Source organism: Mirounga leonina, unplaced genomic scaffold (assembly GCF_011800145.1).
Source record: "Mirounga leonina isolate KUSES-001 unplaced genomic scaffold, KU_Mleo_1.0 Mir_153, whole genome shotgun sequence".
Lineage (NCBI taxonomy): Eukaryota > Metazoa > Chordata > Mammalia > Carnivora > Phocidae > Mirounga > Mirounga leonina.
The window spans coordinates 24,958,139-24,978,387 of NW_023270387.1; the positions used below are offsets into that span (position 1 = coordinate 24,958,139).

General features: G+C 46.4%; 1 protein-coding gene across 2 annotated transcripts in view; it reads left to right on the top strand.

Annotated features, from left to right (window-relative positions):
- Positions 1-20,249, top strand: part of APLP2 (amyloid beta precursor like protein 2) — an 86,653-nt gene that overhangs the window by 57,657 nt on the left and 8,747 nt on the right. Inside the window, exons 4-13 of one of the 2 annotated variants that reach the window (XM_035009306.1) lie at positions 4,508-4,620; positions 5,375-5,571; positions 5,911-6,119; positions 7,282-7,449; positions 10,512-10,642; positions 11,861-11,935; positions 13,702-13,860; positions 14,701-14,829; positions 18,456-18,555; positions 20,063-20,215. In XM_035009306.1, the coding sequence (XP_034865197.1) occupies positions 4,508-4,620; positions 5,375-5,571; positions 5,911-6,119; positions 7,282-7,449; positions 10,512-10,642; positions 11,861-11,935; positions 13,702-13,860; positions 14,701-14,829; positions 18,456-18,555; positions 20,063-20,215 (1,434 nt within the window). The remainder of the gene's footprint in view (positions 1-4,507; positions 4,621-5,374; positions 5,572-5,910; positions 6,120-7,281; positions 7,450-10,511; positions 10,643-11,860; positions 11,936-13,701; positions 13,861-14,700; positions 14,830-18,455; positions 18,556-20,062; positions 20,216-20,249) is intronic. The other variant, XM_035009307.1, reaches the window with a different exon arrangement.

Genomic DNA, 20,249 nt, shown 5'->3' on the forward strand with positions numbered 1-20,249 from the left:
TCCCTCTTTTTTTTTTTTAATTTTTTTAAAGATTTTTATTTATTTATCCGACAGAGAGAGACACAGCGAGAGAGGGAACACAAGCAGGGGGAGTGGGAGAGGGAGAAGCAGGCTCCCCTCAGAGCAGGGAGCCCGATGCGGGACTCAATCCCAGGACCCTGGGATCATGACCTGAGCCGAAGGCAGTTGCTTAACCAACTGAGCCACCCAGGCGCCTAACTAATTCCCTCTTGATGGGCATTTAGGTTGGTTCTAATTTTTGATATTAACACTGCAATAAATATCTTTGTTTACTGAATTATTTCCTTAGGGTATGTTGTTAGAATTGCAGTTGACTCAAAGAGTATTCTTTCGTTTTTTTATTTTTACATTTTAGTTTCTTGTCAAATTCAGGGGTGTTAATTCTCTTCTGGTTTTCAGAGGTCAGACAGATTGATTCAGCCATGGAATAGCTAAGGATTGGTGTAGCATGGAGTTAATTATTAAATCAGTGGCATTTTAAAACTTTTGATTTTAAATTTAATTCTGAAATACAGTATTTGAAGCATACTGAGAAGATAACACAATATGATGGTCACTCAGTACTCATCATCCTGATGTAAGTTCTTCAACATTTTGCCAGGTTTGCTCCATCTCCATGTTATTTTTTCATAAAGGTATTAAATGTGCCAAAGCCCCATCCTTCCTTCCCTTTTCCTCCTTTCTTCCCTCCCTTGCTCTCAAGGTAACCACTGCCCTCTTGTTGGCATGTTATTCTCATGCATGTGTTTTGTTTTTTGGGGGGAAAGAACCCAAGTTCCAGTAGCTTCTTTATTTTTTACTAATTTTTAAATTTTAATTCCAGCGTAGTTAACATAATACTGTATTAGTGATTCAACAATTCTATACATTACTCAACACTCATCATGATAACTGTACTCTTTAATCCCCATCACCTGTTTCCCCCACCCCCCCCCCCCCTCCCCCTGTCTCATGCATGTTTTTTTACTTCGGCTATATACATATGTATCTGTAGACCATTTGTTTTTCTGTTTGCAAGCTTACATGAGTGGTATCATTCTGTGCTTGACCTTTTACAACTTACTTTTACTTTACATCATTTGGGTGTGTCTAAGGTGTGATACAAGTAGATTTCATTCATTTTTAACCTGATATATAGTATTCCATTGTATTTTTTAAAAACTCAGTTTATTGTTTCTATAGACTGTATATCTAGTAATAAAATGGCTGTTGTAAAATTTTTTCCGGTGTTGCAATTGTACATATAAAATTGAGGTTTTACAAATTACAGATTTCTGTATGATAACGATAGTTGTATATATAGTTTGTGTGAGGCTCCTCAGCTCAAGACTTCAGCAACTTTAGCATCATAATTAGAGCTAGCGCACTTACATGCTGTGCGCTGCTTACTGTACATCAGGTTCTGCTCTAAGCTTTTTGTGTGTTCCATATATCATATCATTTCATCCTCACAACAAGATAAGGAAATTGAGGCACAGAAAGGTTAAGTTGCCTAAGACCACTCTGCTAGTAACGACGGTGCTGAAATTGAACCCCTGCATTTAACCCTGTACACACTGCCTTCTAGTATACTCTTGTTGCTTTTTGTCATAGATTAAATATAAGAATTGCCTAGTCAGTACAGGATAATCACATTAAAACAATGTTAGTTGGTGGTTGGATGTCATAGTTTATGTGATTTCTAACTTGTTGAGTATCATGATTGTTTCTCCTAATAGAGGCAAATCTTCATTTACCCATGGGGATTTTGGGTTTTTTAAGCATTGATTGTGTCTAGTTGATTGAAAAAGTTTACATGTTCTACCACCTTAGAGCCTTCAGGGCGTCAAGGCAACACTGTGTCTAACTTACTACTTTGTGTTCCTGCGTTAGTGTCAAATGGAGCTATTTGGCCCCCAGATTCCCTTGTGTTAATAATGGTGTGAAATGTCATTACCCTGTGTAAGGCTGTTTTGATGTGGGGAGGCTGTGTTTACTGCTGTGTCTTATAATGTCAGAGCACATCTTCTCTCTTAAAGTAGATCAGGGACTCCTTTCGCTTGCCACTCGGGTCATGGAAGGATTGACTTCTGTAGTGCGAGTCTGAGGCCTGAGGTGAGCGGTCCTGGTGGACCAGGCTGCCATGACGAACCTGGGCAGTGGGTCTGCATAGACTTTCCACTAGTTCAAAGCCCTGAGACCTTTCTCAGGCCAGATTACTTTCCTATTACACTTCCTCTTTAAAAAAAAAAAAAAAGAAAAGAAAACCTCAGAGGTTAGCCTGCCTGCCTCCTTTCTTCTGCCCCTCTTACTGCATCTCTTCCTGAGCTAAGCACACACCTTTCCCCCTCTCTTTGTTTTCCTCCACTGAGACCCTGTGTGGAGCATATTGGTGATGCATCAGAATCTCCTGGAATGTTTGTTCAGTGAAAATTACTGAGTCCCACGTTAGATCTACTGAATCAGTATCTCTGGGTGATGATCCAGTGATATATGAATATTTTTTTTAAAGTAAGTTCTATGTGCAACATGGGCCTTGAACTCATGACCCTGAAATCAAGACTCATCACATGCTTTACTGATGGAGCCAGCCAGGCGCCCCCGTGATAGATGAATTTTTAGCTTTTTCTTATGGAAGTTATGAACATGTCCAAACACAGAGAAAAATAATACTGTTAACCTTTATGTACCGGTGGTCCAGCTATGTAACGATCATCAGTTTGTGAGCCACTCTCCCATTGTCTGTGGACCCCTCCCACCTACCCTTGATTGTTTGGAAACAGCACAGATAGTATTTTTTTTTCCTATAAATACTTCAGTGTATATTTCTAAAAGATCACATTCTGTCTTTTGAGCAGCTATGTGTATTTTCCTCCCAGCTTTATAAATTTTTTTTAAAGATTTTATTTATGTGTGTGAGAGAGAGAGCACACAAGCAGAGGGAACAGCAGAAGGAGAGGGAGAAGCACGCCCCCTGCTGAGCAGGGAGCCCGATGTGGGGCTAGATCCCAGGGTCCTGGGATCATGACCTGAGCCAAAGGCAGACACTTAACTGACTGAGCCACCCAGGCACCCCCCAGTTTCATATTTTTGAAAAATTTTAGACCTATAGAAAAAAAATAACAGTGAATACCTTTATACTCTTTATGAAGGTTTCCCGATTTTGCCTTATCTGTCTCACTCTGTGTGTGTGTGTGTGTGTTTGTGTGTGTGCGCGCACATCTTATATACTTTTGTTGTTGTTGTTATACCCTTTGAAAGTAAGTTGGGACATAATGACAGTTCACTTCTAAATATCCGGCTTATTTCTCCTAAGAGCAGGGATGCTGTCCTATATAACTACAAATATAATAATCATACTTTGGATATTTTCTCTCTAAATGACCAAATAACGTCCTTTATAGTTTTCTTAATTAAAAAGGATGAAACATTACATTTGACCTACAACAGTTCCCTAATTCCTTCTTTTTAAAAAAATCTTTTATGACTTGGTATTTTTTCAGGTTAGGCCATTTGTTTAAGTGTATCTCTGAATTTGAATTTGTCTTATTGTTTTACCACAATTAGAATCAAATGACATATTTTTGGCAGAAAGACTGTGTAGTGATATTTTCTTCTTAGCACATCACATATGTCAGCTTGTCATTGTCAGTGACAGACCTCATGTTAGGCTGGTCACCTGGTTGAAGTAGCATCTGCCAGGGTTTTCCATTGCAGAGGCACCCATTCCCTTCATCGAGGAGTCTTTACCTGATTCACTTATTACAGTGCTTTGTTATAGTTCACTTATTACAATGCTTTTGTCTTAGAGCTACGTAGCTTTAGGGACACAAAGGGCCAAAGTAAGATTCATCCGTACTACAAGAAACCCTTAGTTTCTTGGCATTTTGTTATTAGAACATGAGCTGCGGAGCCAGGGTGGTGCAGTTGGTTAAGCATCCAACTCTTGGTTTCGACTCAGGTCATAATCTCGGTTGTGAGATGGGGGTTCTGTGCTGAGCGCAGAGTCTGCTTGAGATTCTCTCTCCCTCTACCTCTGCCCTTCCCCCATCCTCTCTAAAATAAATAAACAAATCTTGGGAAAAAAAAAACTGATGTGGGCAGAAATAGGGAAGTAAGAGGCTAGGAATATGAACACACGTGAACTCAGAGGAATATCTGTGTGTGTCTGAGGTCACAGAATGGTGTGGGAGGGCCCTGTTCCTGTTCTACTCATCGTGTTGCGATAGCCCTGCAACTGGACCGTAAGAGATTAGAGTCTGGGAAGAGTGACGAAAGCCCCAAGCATCACGACTGTAATGGAATGTTGAGCTCTTGTGCTGCTTGCCTGGACCTGTAACGTCCAGTTGACCTTTGAAGGTGAGAGAGGCCTGTCAGCTTATATATATATTTGAGATTGCTCCTGTTTATACCTGACTACATAACTCTCATAATCTTCAGTGAGGAGGGTCCTTACTGTCCTGAATCATGATCAGATTTGCTCATAACAAAGCTTTCTCTTTTCCAGTGGGTGAATTTGTAAGTGATGTTCTGCTAGTTCCAGAAAAGTGCCAGTTTTTCCACAAAGAGCGGATGGAGGTGTGCGAGAATCATCAGCATTGGCACACTGTAGTCAGAGAGGTAAACGAATGGATCATGTGTTGTTTTTCCTGTTAAGAGAGGAAGTAGCATTTTCTTCTGGACCTCATGATTTCAAATTGATTTGATTTTCCTTTTATCTTTTCAAAGTTTACGATTACTTGTATCTTCTAAATTAAAAATATTTGGGAGGATGTTTTTATAGGGAAATACAGTGTTGACAATCCAGCCCCTCGAGTTAAGGATGTTGAAAAGCAAGGATGCTGTCTGCGAGGTTCCCAAGGAGACCATCCCAACCCTAGGGCCTTAGAGTAGAAATAGCCAATAATAGACAATCGATGTCTCGACATACATACTGATAGGATTAGATGCCATTTCATTCTTGTGGGAGGAGAAATAGCCTTTGTTATACTTGCCTTCTATAGTTAAGTGGGATCTCTAGTCAGTTTCTTTTGTCAAATTCTGACACCATGCCCTCACAGCGAGGAATGTAAATTATCGCTGACCACCTTTAGTCAGCATTGATAATTACTAGAAGAATTCCCTTTTCCTTAATTTCTAACTTTGGGCCCTCATTGTTTCTGGCCCAGATGATGTTTCCCCATCGCGAGTTAAGCAAAATGTGTAAATCTTCTTAAAGTAATAGCATCACAGCTTGTTGACAAAAAATTTGTGTCCATGAGAGAAAGCATTACATAGTGATTTGATAGGCATTTCTTTTGGATAAAGCTAATGATCGGGGACTACTTGACCAAATGTGTTAATATTCTGATGTGGACCTCTGGGTTTCTTTTAGGCCTGTCTGACTCAGGGAATGACCTTATATCGCTACGGCATGCTGCTGCCCTGTGGGGTAGACCAGTTTCACGGCACTGAGTATGTGTGCTGCCCTCAGACAAAGATTATTGAATCTACTGTGTCGAAGGAAGAGGAGGAAGAGGAGGAGGAAGAAGAGGAGGAGGATGAAGAGGAAGACTATGATATTTACAAAAGGTAAACTCTTGTCCTGCGCCTGTGAAATGGTTTTGCTGGTGGCACTGGGCTGCCGGTCCCTCCCTCTGGGTAAAGTGGGCATGCCCTTGTTTGCGCTGGAGTTGAGCCAGCTGGCATTCATTCTGGCCACAGGACTTTCTACAGGTAAATGCAGTCCCTGCCCACCAACTCCGCCCTTTTGCTGGTGTAGCTGGGCTGAGGGCTGTCGTGGCACAGTGAACTGTGAGTTGAGCTTATTTCCTGTCTCTGCTTTTGTGTTTCACAATAGGGAAGAGAACCATTGTTGTGCCGTGCACATAAGAGTCGGTATTAACCTTCCTTTTCTGTTGTGACCTTCAGTGAATTTCCTACCGAAGCAGATTTGGAGGACTTCACAGAAGCAGCTGTGGATGAGGACGATGAGGATGAGGAGGAAGGGGAGGAGGTGGTGGAAGACCGTGATTACTATTACGACACCTTTAAAGGAGATGAGTACAATGAGGAGAACCCAACTGAACCCAGCCGCGAGGGGACGATTTCAGAAAAGGAAATTACTCACGACGTTAAAGGTAACCTGACGTAAAGCCATGACGTTAAAATCCACTTGGTAATACTTGCTTACGATTTTGGACTGCATCCATCGCAAGTAAGTCACAGAAGGAGAGGTGGCGCTCCTGGGCACCGACGTGAAGCCAGCTCTCCAGCACGCTGGTGGTGCCTAATGTTAACGCTGGGGGGCCAGGCCGCTGTAGCAGCTGGAGTGGACACACTCAGGGAGGGACCCAGAATTGAATCAGAAACTCTCATTTGCATTGTAAGGACCTAACTAGAGAAGGAGGACCAGTCCAGAGACTCAGGGAGATAATGTGGTTTTCGCTTGGGCAGGATCCTTCCACATGCAGCCTGAAATGTTCTCTCCCCGAGGGGAGGCCCCCTCCTCAGTACTTCTAAAGCCCTGACCTTCTAGAATGGAGGTGACTTGGTTCTTTTCCGGAGCATGTTCCCATCTGTAGGCTGCCCGGTTTGTCCACTAGAAGATGTCTGTGCCTGGGAGGGTGGAGTTTAATGACCTACCGGCAAAGGATTTTCATCTTGCCAATTCCCAAAAAAGAGGGAAAAAAGGTTGTGACCATTCTAGAGCGACTGGCATGCAGCCTCCTGCTGACTGTATGTTTGAAGCCAGTGAAGCTCTGAAGAATTAGTTAGGACTTAGTGTGGGGGGAATACTTAACAAGTCTAGAAGCTTTTGATGGACCTAGGAGAACGTAAAAGTGCCCACGCGTGCTTCCCGGGTGCCGGAGTAGCTTCTCCTGTGGTCATCACCACCAAAGCAGCCTTTTCACCCGCACTGGGCTCCTTTGGTCCTTGACACCGGCACGTGGGACAAGTCAGGCAGACGTCTCCACTGGCCAGATCAGAAACGTGAGGCTCACGGAGCTGTGAGACGCAGAGCTCCTCCCCGTCAGTCTAGCCTCCAGCCGGTGTGAGAAGCGCTGTGTTCGGTTCCTGCCGCCTTCACCGCGTCAGAGCGGGCGAGCGACTGTGTCCTCCCGGACGGCGGGCTGGAGGCGGTGCGTGCGCTGGCCGGGCCAGCGCCGTTCCGCCGGGCTCGAGTGCGCGCGGGCGCGGGCGCGCCCTCCTCCCGCCGCTCGCGGCCGGTAGCAGTTGTGAAGCACGTGAAGCCGCTGCCTCTGCCTCTGCCCTGCTGACATTCTGACCGTTTCCACACAGCTGTCTGCTCCCAGGAGGCCATGACGGGGCCCTGCCGGGCCGTGATGCCTCGTTGGTACTTCGACCTCTCCAAGGCAGAGTGCGTGCGCTTTATATATGGCGGCTGCGGAGGCAACAGGAACAATTTTGAGTCTGAGGATTATTGTATGGCTGTGTGTAAAGCGATGAGTAAGTCCCGGCGCGCGGGCTCCGCGCAGCGGCCCTCGCGCGGCGGCCCTGTCCTGTCCGGCGTCCTGTCCGGCGTCCTGTCTCTCTCCCGGCCGTCCTCGTGACCGCATCTGTGTAGTGCTCCCTGCCGACGCAGGGGCTTGCTGTCCGGCGTTTCTCCCCTCCTCTTTGTGCTTTCTAGATCTAGGCTTTGCTTTCCTGTTGGCAGTCGCGAGCCCAGTTCTGTATGTCCCATGCTCACCGTGGGTCTGGTGGCGGTTGGTGCTGTGTCCCCTCCGCGGCACAGCGGGAGAGCCCAGGGGCTTGGTCTTTCGCACCCCGCCTCGTCGTCTGTGGGCTCCCTGAGCGCTTCTGTGTTGGTTGGGACGGCAGCCTTGCCCTTGGCCGTGTGCGGTGGAAAGGTGCAGAGCGGTGAGCACAGCGGCCATGAGTTCTGCCCATTCTCATCTCTGGGCTTTTTCCTCTCGTTCTCGTCTTTGAGCTGCCCTGTCGCCCAGCCCCATGGTGCTAAGGGGGACGACACTTCTTCCAAGAAGTGACCCTAGGAGCACTTTCTCTGAGAGTGCAGAATACCGCAGTGTCTTGCTTTAGGCACTCTAGGGAGCGGGCTGAGCAGCTGCGGGGTAGTAACTGTTCCTCCAGCGTTCTGGCAGCGCGGCCTCACGCGGAGCTTTAGGAAGTGAAAGAATTCTAGTTCGTGTGTCCTTTGGTCACAGAGGAAATTCAGCGGTTCAGCTGAGTTGGGTTCACTTAGCCACGGGTAGGAGAACGTTTGCTTTTCTCCGCGGTTACTCCCTTCCCTTTTTAAGGCCCCCATTCTCTTACCTTGCCGTGCTAGCCCATGTGTTTGGAAAATCCTCACTCAGGCGGGGCCCTCACTTCTTGGTTCTGATTCTGGAACTCGTTAGAATAAGGAGTTGCTGGCCGTCCCCGGTTTTTGCTCCTAAGCTTCTGATGGCTTTTCATTCGAATACCTTCACGTTCCTCTCTCCTCCCCCCACCAAAAGATGTTTTAAATCTTGATATGATACGGTCTGCTTTTAGCATCTCCACTCCAGCCGCTGCTCTGTGGAAAAGCCATGTTTAGTAGGAATAATTGAAAGTGTGGGAACAGTATGAGTCCTTAGGGAACTTTGGTGGCAGAAACTTTTTTTTACTCAGGAAAGATATAGAGACAGAAATTATTGGGATATTTCCTGCTTTGTAAAATTACTTAAACTAAGGTGCAACAACACATGATTTGGGGGTGAAGCCTGAGGAATCAGGGGTCATTAAGGATCTCCCTGAATACGGAGAGGGAGTTGTTCCCCAAAGGATCACATAGGTAGTGCTGTAAGCTGTGACGGAATGGCTTGCTCTTCGGAGCATTAATGGTTCTGCAGTCTGCAAATTTGTAGTTCCCCAGTGCTTATGGTAGGGAAGACTTGCCGCAGAGAAGCATGGTATTCATGTACTTGTGAGTCCCCAGCTTGAGTGCTTTAAGAGCCTAGAAGCATCACTGTGCCACTGGTTCAGTTTGTGCCCCTCCTTGAAGGGGGTCAGAGGCGGGCAAGTGTGCTGGTTTCTTGAGCTGGTTGTTTTCACATGGACAGAAGGATGTGGTTCTAGGTCTGGGTCCCATCATATTTTCAGAAGCAGCGCTCTGGGGCCAATAGGCCTTCACCTTTTGTTCCCAGGAGGTTGGAGGCAGCTTGTGTTCTGTATTATCTTTATCCAGCCCAGTGATAGGAACCAAAGACTGTCTCCAGCACATAAGCCTTTAAGCTGCAGACGTGCTGCTGATGGCCGCGGGCTTATTGGCACCGATGGACTTCACGGCTTTGAAATTCTCCCAGCTGAACTTTGGAGTATCATGGGGAATGTGGTTTGTGAAGCTGTATATTCTAATTTAGTTAATCTGAAAATTGGCTCTGGTGATCCTATTTAAACTTAGGTAGGAGCCAAATATTCTTGACAAGATTTTAGTTGCAGCTTTTAGGTTTAAAGCTAAGGAAAAGATGCTTTGGCGGAAGAACTTTAGAGTGGCTGACTAATTTGTAGTTACATTTGTCAGTTATACAGTTATTTTAGTGTTGTGTTACAGCTACACAGTTCTGAAAATTAGGTGACTTTATTTCTGAATTGAAATTTATTGGTTTTGGTATTGGCTCTCCACTTAGCTCTAATATCATACAGCAAGTTGTACAAGCAAGTTTTATGTCCTTCCTCCCTGGCTTGGGAAATTGGGAGTGAACTGGGCTAATCAGTTTTTCATAGGCATTTCTTAAGGGGTCAGGTAGGTAAACTTGTCATCTCAAACCTTTCTTTTATGAGGTTAAGCTCCCTGGTGCAGCTATTCACTTGCCTGGGGCCAGTAAGCCCTTAATGCTTGACTAGCAGGGAGGAGTGTGTTTTCTAATGGGTTTGCTCTCTGGGCGATGGCCTGGTAAGGCCAGTGAGTGCCATGGGTTGAAACGCCCAAAGTATCTTCACACTCTGTGGTACGTCCTTGTCAAATACAGCAACTTAGTGTTGTCCCTCTTATCCCTGGTCTTGGGGGTGGGGCTAAGACTTCTTCAGTCATATTGACAACTAAAAAATTAGAGCTAAGCAGCTTGGACTTTCTCTACGCAGTCTCTGTGCAAAGACCATTCAGCCCTAAAGTTCCTTTCAAAATGGAGAATTTGGGGAGGTGCCTTTGCAGGTCTGATATCTGCCCTTGTCCCTGGCTATAGAAGCAATCAGTGACAGCAATAAATAATTAGATTTTACTTTTTAAGATTTCAGGAACTGAGGGAAGGTATAGAGGATTTCTTTTTCTTTCCCTGAAGTCCTAAGTAGGAGCCAAAGATACCAGGGGGCAGGGACTGGCCTGGTGGCCGAATGTCACGTAAGGAAGATGGAGCACTGTGATCTGACCAGGTGGAGTCTTGGCAGACAGGAGCACCTTGTCCTGGGAGCACGGTGCGAGGCAAACTAGTGCGTCCCACAGGTCCTCAGCTTGGTCTTCTTCCTAGGGCTCAGTGAGCTTTCCGTGTTGGGCCTGACCCCCAGAGGGAACCCCTCTTGTTATTTCATTTCAGTTCCCCCAACTCCTCTGCCAACCAATGATGTCGATGTGTATTTTGAGACCTCTGCAGATGATAATGAGCACGCTCGTTTCCAGAAGGCTAAGGAGCAGCTGGAAATACGGCACCGCAACCGGATGGACAGGGTAAACTTGGTGCTTCCTTATGCTCCTGGTGTTTGGCGTTGGGTAATAGCGTTTTCATAGCTGAAGAAAAGGGACACCGCCCCCCCCCCCCCCCCCCCCCGCCAGATTGTCATGCTGTGTTAGGATAGGTGAGGTGTGAGAGTTGAGCAGGGCTGTATTCTGGGCGAACCTAGCTACCCCCCCGCCTCCCCACCCCCAGATAATATAATACTCTCTGAGTGCTTACTGTGTTCAGACTCTGCAGAGCACTTCCTATAACTGTTATGTCCTTGTTATTTTTCTTTGCTATTAACTAGCTTTTAAAATTTTTTTATATTAAGGAGGGAAACTTTATGTAACTGTTGTAAACAGAAAGCTAGTATCTTTTGCCAATAGAACAGGTAACTGTAAAAATAGATGAAAGCAAACCTGTATTAACATATTTTAGCTAGATACTGTTGCCTGCTGAAGCTTCTGAGTCTTGGGATGCTGGTGTTTTTTTTTTTTTTTCCCCCAAGATTTATTTATTTGACAGAGCAAGAGAGGTAGAGCAGCAGAGGGAGAGGGAGAACCAGGCTCCCCGCTGAGCAAGGAGCCTGACTCCCAGGACCCTGAGATCATGACCCGAGCCGAAGGCAGATGCTTACTTAACCAACTGAGCCACCCACGCGCCCCTCAGGATGCTTTCTTAAAAGAGTTATAAGGCTTAGAGCAACATTGAGCACCGTAGTGCAGCTTTCTCCTAGAGTTACTTAGGAAGATTAAAAGAAAATTGAAAAGAATTTCTTGTTAGGTCTGAATACCACCTAAAATCTCACACATCACCTGTGCTGGGCTTATACTTCAGGGAATGTTTATTGTTCTCTTTTATCCACAACAGTTCTGAGAAATAGGTATGGAACATGACCTCCCGCTCCCCCTTGCCCCCGCCCCCCACTTGTTTTAGTGTGTGAGGAGGCTGAGGCACAAAGACTTTTAAATAACTTGCCCCGGGTTATATAGAACATGGAGGTCATGGAATTGAGGCTCTGTTTGGGGATGGTCGTGGTCCAGGACCTTCTGAGACAGTAATTCTGTGAACAAGCTTAAATAGCCCTGAGCTTGTGAGGGGTCATATGATGCGATTTCCATTTGCAGTTTCCTATATTAGATTTCAGGGCCTGGCGGTATTGTTAGAAAATGGGGGGATTGTTTCAGAGATGATTCTCTGGTGCTAGTGGCTTTGACCCTTTGTTCTAGGTAAAGAAAGAATGGGAAGAGGCTGAGCTTCAGGCCAAGAACCTCCCGAAAGCAGAGAGGCAGACTCTCATTCAGGTAAGATGCATTCTCTAGGGACAGCCAGAGTCCCAGGAAATTAGAGTTTGACACTTTCTTTCAGTCAAGAGCTTATGTTACAGGGAAGTTTTAACTGGCCTGCTTTTTTTGTTTGTTTTTTTCCTCACCTCCAAACTGGCATTCTCTAGAATTGATCACCTATAGTAGAAGGAAAGCAAACAAACTAGATTGTACCTAGTTCATGCCAGGAAGCAACCTTAGCTGGCTATGTTTGTTAATTCTGCTTTCCTGGCAAAAATCCTAAGTCATTTTCATTCTTAGGCTGTGACTTGTTTTTCAGCAGTACTGACTTCTTCCCCCCCCCCCCATTTTTATTTATTTTTTTAAAGATTTCACTTATTTATTTGACAGAGACCGCGAGAGAGGGGGAGTGGGAGAGAGAGAAGCAGGCTTCCCGCTGAGCAGGGAGCTCATTGTGGGGCTCGATCCCAGGACCCTGGGATCATGACCTGAGCCGAAGGCAGACGCCTAACGACTGAGCTACCCAGGCGCCCCTTTTCTCTCTCTCTCAAAGTATTTATTTGAGAGAGAGAGTGAGAACATGTGCGTGAGTGTGTGTGAGTTGGGGGAGGGGCAGAGGGAATCTTTAAGCAGACTCCCTATTGAGTGCAGAGCCCAAGGGTGAGTCCGTGGGTGGGGGCTCGATCTCAAGACCCATGAGATCGTGACCTGAGCCAAGACCACGAGTCTGACACAGCCGGCTGAGCCACCCAGGCGCCTCCTGAATTCTTTTTTTTTGCAGACTTCTTCAGAAGTGGAAAGGCAGACAATAAGACACTCTTGATACCAGTTCTTCTCTAACTTTACAAGAATGTAACATTAGAGGGACGCCTGGGTGTCTCAGTCAGTTAAGCGTCTGCCTTCGGCTCAGGTCATGATCCCAGGGTCCTGGGATCGAGTCCCGCATCGGGCTCCCTGCTCTGCGGGGAGCCTGCTTCTCCCTCTGCCTCTGTCTCTCTCTCTTTGTCTCTCATGAATAAATAAATAAAATCTTTAAAAAAAAAAAAAAAAGAATGTAACAGAATTGTAACAGCAGCTGGGTGCCCCTTGAATAGAAGAGTGTTGCTAGGAATAGGGATAGCAGTTTGTAAGACTGATTTGGGTTTCATAAAGCAAATTATGATTCACTGAAATCTATCTTCTCGTGATGTTAATACTTTATCGGGACACCTTTTCCTTTTTATCAATCACCTAGAAAATCTAAGAGTGTTAATTTCTACATAGCCAATGCATCCTATGCAGGGAAATTTAGTTCCACAGCCTTAAACTTTACTTTTAAACCTGGCCAGGTACTTCACAGATAACTTACCCTTCAGGACTTCGGTGTGAATGACTCAGCGTAACTTACCACATTACTGGGATATGTTTCAAAATATAGTTCCTGTTGGTGTGTCTCGGGATTTGGAAGTGGCACCTTTGCTAAGTATGGAAAGGACAGCATCCCTTCTCTTGCAGGACACATTGGGAAAGCCCGCCTTGGGCTCATAACACTAGTGATTTCAGTGACGGAAGTGCTAATTCGGACTCCGACGCTCAGATTTAACATGCTCTCAATTAGATAAGGATGTAATTTTTCCAACAGCAGTCAGAGTGTACTTGGATCTTACCCTTGCTCCACTCCTCTGACCCGATTATCGACTCTCACGGGCTCTGGGCCGGAGAGGCAGCACCGCGGTCTCAGGCTGTTTGCTTAGACTTCCTCCAGGCACCACGAATTACCTGTCGGTTCTGCTTTCTCGGTTTAGCACTTCCAAGCTATGGTTAAAGCCTTGGAGAAGGAGGCAGCCAGCGAGAAGCAGCAGCTGGTGGAAACCCACCTGGCTAGAGTGGAAGCTATGCTGAACGACCGCCGCCGAATGGCTCTGGAGAATTACCTGGCTGCCTTGCAGTCCGACCCCCCGCGGGTGAGTGCTGTGCGGAGCTCAGTCACTGGTGAACGCTGTCCTGGGGGTTGCCTGCTCTAACGTAGGCTATGTGTAGAACCAACGGATGAGGACCACAGGTCAGCAAAAAAGATTCCATTTCTATGACAAGTTCTGGCGAGGCTGGAGGAGGTAAGGAAAGAAGAGGAGGGAGGAAGAGGTATTATGTTCTAGTATGTGCTTAGGTCACCGTAGCATATCACACTTTCTGCTTGCATATGCCGCCTGTGATAATGGAAGTATCTTACCTCACGATATTGGTTGGTAGTTACTCAATTATTGCATTTTTGTAGTAGCTTTACTTTCAAAGATTAAAAACCTGTCTTTCAAAGCTTTTGCACTCAATTCTGTTCTAAATAAGGTTATGAAAAAAGGGGTAAAGGAACTTACGTCGAAGCCCTTTGCGCTAGTGACCTCATACTTCTTTATCCCTTAACTCTAACCTGCCTTGCTTTGAGGGGATGGAAAGTACTGGAAAGTAGGATATTAGTACCCTTCTTAAGTGAGCAAGTAAAAGTCTTTTCTGGGTGACACGGGGGCTGCCTACCTTGTAATTAAGGTGTCCGGCACTGTTAACCCAGGGGAGAGGACAGAATGAGTGGGAAAATACTGTTGGTTATAGCTTTGGAGCTTAGTTTTTGGTACTTTCTGTAGAAAGGTAGTTTCTTGCTACTGGGTAAGCTAAAAGCTTTAAAAAGCATAGCTTTCATCCTTACGCCTGGCTGGGCTTTACATTCTTAGGTGAGTGTTTTTAAACTTTGCTTTCCTGCCTGTTTTCATTCTGTAGTCTCTGGATCTTAAAACTACTGTTCTCTCTTGCAGCCTCATCGCATTCTCCAGGCCTTGCGGCGTTATGTCCGCGCTGAGAACAAAGATCGCCTGCATACCATCCGTCATTACCAGCATGTGTTGGCTGTTGACCCAGAAAAGGCAGCCCAAATGAAATCCCAGGTACGCTAAACAGAGTAGGAATTGCAGCGGGAGAGTGTCTCTAGCGGGGAGACTCTGCTTTGACCAGTGGTTGGGCAGCGCTGATAGTTGTGCTTGGAAAATGATAAATGGTTTCCGAAGACATTATGAGGTTACAAGAGTTGGTTTGTGCAAAGATATGATTTTTTAAAAATATCTTCCCCGTACTTTCTTCTATTAAATCATTTCTATTTAAAAGAGTTTCTGGAAGTTTAGAAATGCATGATCATATTGAAGAGTTAAGTCAGTTTCTCAATCTTTTTTTTATATCCGTTTATTTCTGATTTCAGGTACCACCAGAATGAATATTTGAAGTCTTTTTCTAGGCAACTATATCAAGCAGTTCTTAAAAATTATTTTGTTCTGTACATTAGTTTTAATTGAGACAGACACTGGTACCTTCCTGGGTTTGTTCCTTTACAGTCTGGAGAGGTTCGTTTCTGGACCCTCTTAATTTCGGTATCGTCCATCTGTTAACTCGCAAAACGTTTTACTCTCTTGTATTTGTATAAAAGAAGCCTTGCCTGCAAGACTGCTGGCTTCCTTGTAAACCAGCAAGTCTAATAGCTTAGGCTCTTGGGTTTTCCTAGAGGGCCTTGTCATGACACAACTGATCTTAATTTCCTCCCATATTTTAAATTTAGTGCTGCGCTGATTGTCCCATGTCCATGGGATGCACTTAGCCTCGAGGACACTTGCCCATCTCCTCAGGGACTCCCCTCCCAGCCTCTTGCCGAGTGTGTATTAGGATTGCAAGGCAATCTGCCCAGAAGTCTTAGGAGTCTTGCAACTGAGGTGGCTGCTCCCCTGGTTCAGAAGTTGGCTGAACCTGCTGTGTAGACAGTGCCTGCTGTCTACATGCCCAACTCGGCACTAGCATCTGACCTTGCAAAATGGAATCACTTGTGTACCCTTGAGCAACTCACCATCAGTGTAGTATTAATTATAGTAGCTATAAAGAAGAATAACTACCCTTTTATTTATTTATTTTTTAAAGATTTTTATTTTATCTGAGAGAGAATGGGAGACAGAGAGCATGAGAGGGGAAGTGTCAGAGGGAGAAGCAGACTCCCCGCTGAGCAGGTAGCCCGATGCGGGACTCGATCCCGTGACTCCAGGATCATGACCTGAGCTGAAGGCAGTCGCCTAACCAACTGAGCCACCCAGGCGCCCCTAACTACCCTTTTAAACATACAGAGTTGATCTAGAGGTCGGATGTTTGGGGGAACGAGAAGAGTGGGAGAATGTGGACAGGGGCGGCTCTGGGGACCCCAGGAGGCATGTGGTACGGGTCTGGAGCTCAACGCTTTGCTTTGAGCTGGTTGGAGTAGAAGAGAAGGCAGAAGGTCAAGTCCTGGAGTAGCTTCCAGGAAGTGTAGGTGGAACAATGCATCCACCTTGACAGGGGCTAGGTTTTTCAGGTCTACTTGGTTTTTTGAAAACAAAAACAAAAACATAACCTTTTTTTTATTTTCTCCCAGATTTTTTGTGGACAAACTAGATTATAACATAGATCACGTAGTAGTTTACAGAAGAGCCATTTTTATGGTGTGAGAGTAGAAGGAAAGGAGAGACCTTGATCAGTGTATCGACAACTAGGGAATGAGTTGCCTGCCAGCAAGATCGCGGTGCCGCAGCGGACCGCTCCCTTCTTAGCAGATCCGGGGGAAACCCAGCTCCTCCGGCATGATAGTTGCTGGGTGCTCTAAGCCCTTAGTTCTAGTGGAACTTGGCTGCTGAATTACATGAACTTTTGCATGTTCCCCGTTATCTACACTTTAGAAAGTGCTGACTATGTTCAGCCAATGGCAGTTGGCGTGTTTGGTCTGGGGTATGAGTGGTGTGGTGCCCTTCCGCCTCATCCTGTAGCTCAGGGCTCACCGTGAAGGCACGGATGTCCAGTATTCCACCGTGCGGCCCTTGTTTCTCCTGGGGGCATATGAACCGGCTTCAGTCAAAGGGCTCCTTAATTCATCTGAAGTATAACAGCATCCACACACGCACCAAGACTGGGGGTGGTGCATTTTCACTTTCCATTTGCATTCTCTCTCTAAGGCACTTACTCTTGTGCTTTCCCATCAATTTACTTGATTGAAAGAATGGCAAATATAAAATTAAATTGCTTTCATCCCTGTTTTTAAAGGTCAGAGAGACATCAATCTACAGTAAAAGCATCTTTCCATTTAATTTTTTTTTCCATTTTGACTATGTTAATGGCTTCAAGCCCACATAATTAATCCATGGGCTTAGAGCACCCTCTTTAGGACGAGTGTGGTAACTGCAAGTGTAACCATCCTGAATTAGCCTGTGTGAGCTACAACACAAGGCCTCACTGTGGCCTTGGGGTGGATGATAGCCCACGTCACCTTTCATTTCCACCCCCAAAAAGCTTTAAAAGTGACCAGTTTTGATGGCTTTTTTCCTTTTTAAAAAATATGAACAACCTAGAACTGTTGCATTCAGAGAAGGTGTAGTGAACTGCAGAAGATAGATGGTAGGTCTTTATCACCCCTTAAAATCAGGTTTACTTATACCTCGGTGTAAATATTGGAAGGAATACTAATTCAGTTAAATATGAATAAACTTGTTCTGTTATTCACCATGATAATCATTTCAAGCAATTACTTCACTAAGCAAATCCATGAATGGCCCCCTCTCCATGCAAATCTACTTTTTAGCCAGTGATTTCATTCTCTTTTTACGCCATCTAATCTGACCAGTGGTTAAAATGGACTCATTCCATCTTTCACTCAGCAAAACCTTACCGAGTATCTGGCATTGTATAAATTAGGGTTCCTTTATTCTCGATTAGTACAGTTGCTAAGTGCCTCGTATAAAAATCAAATCAATAACTGCCTAGTGAAAGTTTTTAAATTAAATTTTCTTCTAACTCCGAGCACCGTCTGGATAAATTCTCAGATCACCAAGGGGTATTACACACAATCTGAACATACTCCTTGACATCAGCGCCCCTCCCCCCCCCCCCCCCCCCCCCGCGGCCTCGTTTCTGTGGTCTCAGTTACCCACAGGTCAGCTGTGGCCCGGAAGCGAATGATCCTCCTGATGTAGCGTCAGGAGGTCAGTAGGAGCCTAACTTTATGTCCCAGGGCCTCTGTCATCCCCGTACTTCATCTCCTCACGTAGCATGTTCTCATCTGTCCTCATCACGAGAAGAAGGGTGAGTATAGTGCGGGAGGGTATTTTGAGGGAGAGACCCCATTAAATCACTTTATTATAGTGTAATTGTTCCATTTTATTATTAGTTACTGTTACTCTCTTACTGTGCCTAGCTTATAAGTTGAGCTTTATCATAGGTATGTATGCACAGGAAGAAGACCCAGTATGCATGGGGCTCAGTACTGTCTGCAGTTTCAGGCGTCCAGTGGAGGTCTTAGAACGTAGGCCCCACAGAGAAGGGGGGGGGACTGTTGTACTGCAGTGGTCAGCAAATAACGTGGGGTGGATGCATTTCCTCTGGCCAGCTGCTTTGCTGGACTCTGTAGAGAATATGCTTTTTCAGCTGATCTTTGCGGAAGTGTGTGTCTGCAAGTTTCCTCTGGGCCTGGCTCTGTTGGTAACAAGGCCTCTCCACCGTACTGTACCTCCAGGTGATGACCCATCTCCATGTGATTGAAGAAAGAAGGAACCAGAGCCTCTCCCTGCTCTACAAAGTACCTTACGTAGCCCAGGAAATCCAAGAGGAAATTGGTGGGTGCTGTGTTTGTATCGCGGTCCAGTGGGACTTCTGGCTGAGGCTCGGGGGTGGCAGAGTGCACGATTAGAGAAGTCGGGACAGCCAGGGTCAGGAAGCTGGGCATTAGCACGCCAGGGTGTAAGTCTCGAATTCACTGGAGCTTATGTGGCAAGGTCAAGGAGTAACCCAGGACAGATGTACTGGCTGTGAGCCACGGAGCCTTGAGTTTCTTGACCTTTACTCTGTGACCGGAAGAAAAACTCTAAGGTGTGAAATTGCAAGGGACCAGTGGAACTTCCTGTTGCCCTTTTGCCCCTTAATTCCTGATGCATTTCAAGGCGCCTGCTTTACACACCTTGTCACTTCTCCTGCCTCTTCTGCTCTTCACCTGCTTCATTTATTTGGCAAATATTTATCGTGGCTACTGTGTGTCACAGAGTAAAGTGGTGTGTGAGCAGGCAGTATATCCTGGAGGTCAGGTTACAGTAGGGGAATCAGGAAAATAAGACAAGGAGTGCCACGGGGTGGGGGTGGGGGCAGACGGACAGGGTGGACCCGTGGAGAGTGGCTGGGTGGTCAGGAGGGCCGCCTCGGGCACAGTGACCTGAGATCCACATGACGGAAGGAGCCTCCCACGCAGAGACCACGAGGGGGAAACACTGAGCACAGGGAATGGCCGCTGCAGCTGCCTGAAGTTCAAGTCGAGAGGACACATTTGAGTAGATCAGTGTGGCGAGAACACAGTGGGGGAAAAAGGGGGCCAAAGAAGTTGGCAGAGGCCAGTTTGTTCAGAGATTTTAGCAAAAGCAAGGAGTTTGGGTTTTATTCTAGGAAAATGGGAAGCCGTTAGAGGGTTTTAAACTAGGGAGTGACTAGATCTGTATTATGCTTTAAAAAAGAACAGGAATTAAAAAAAAAAAAATCCTTGGCTGCTGTGTGCTATTAAAATTACAAACCTGCCAGGAAGCCATTATAAACATCAGGTGAGAAACGCTGGCAGTGGGCCCTGTGGTGGTCGCGGAGGAAATAAAGAGGTGAGGGCTGTAGGACATGTCTCAGAGGAAGGGTGAGCAGGGGGTGCCGCTGGCTCGGGTGCCGGGGGTGTGAGGGACAGGAAAGCACTGAGGGCAGTGCCCAGGCCTTTCCACCGTCCGCAGCGGCATGGACGGTGGTGCCCCACTTCCCTGAGGAAAAGCAGAGAAAACAAGTTGCTGCTGGACATGAAGTGGGTCCGGGCAGTAGATAGGAGGTACAGTTTGGGGGGTCATTGAAAAATGTCTGCCGTGGGAAGAGACCACTGAGCCCCAGAGCGGGCTCATAAAGAGGAGAGGCGTGCCAGGGCCGGGGCTCTGCGGTGCTGCGGAATCGGGGCTGTAGCTAGGAGGCAGTTGTCCACTGCACCGCGAGCTGGCGAGATGCTCGCCGCAGCAGGCCTCACGTTCTGTAATGACCTGAGTGAGCCTCGTTTGCGCTGGTGGTCCTTCTGAAAGCCGCTCCCTGCCGTGTGTCTGTCTTTGTCAGACGAGCTGCTGCAAGAGCAGCGGGCCGACACGGACCAGCTCACTGCCTCTATGTCCGAGACCCCCGTGGACGTCCGGGTGAGCTCCGAAGAGAGTGATGAGACCCTGCCGTTCCGCCCCTTCCATCCCTTCCCGTCCTTACCTGAGAACGAAGGTGTGTATGTGGCGGGGCGGGGGGGGTTTAGAAA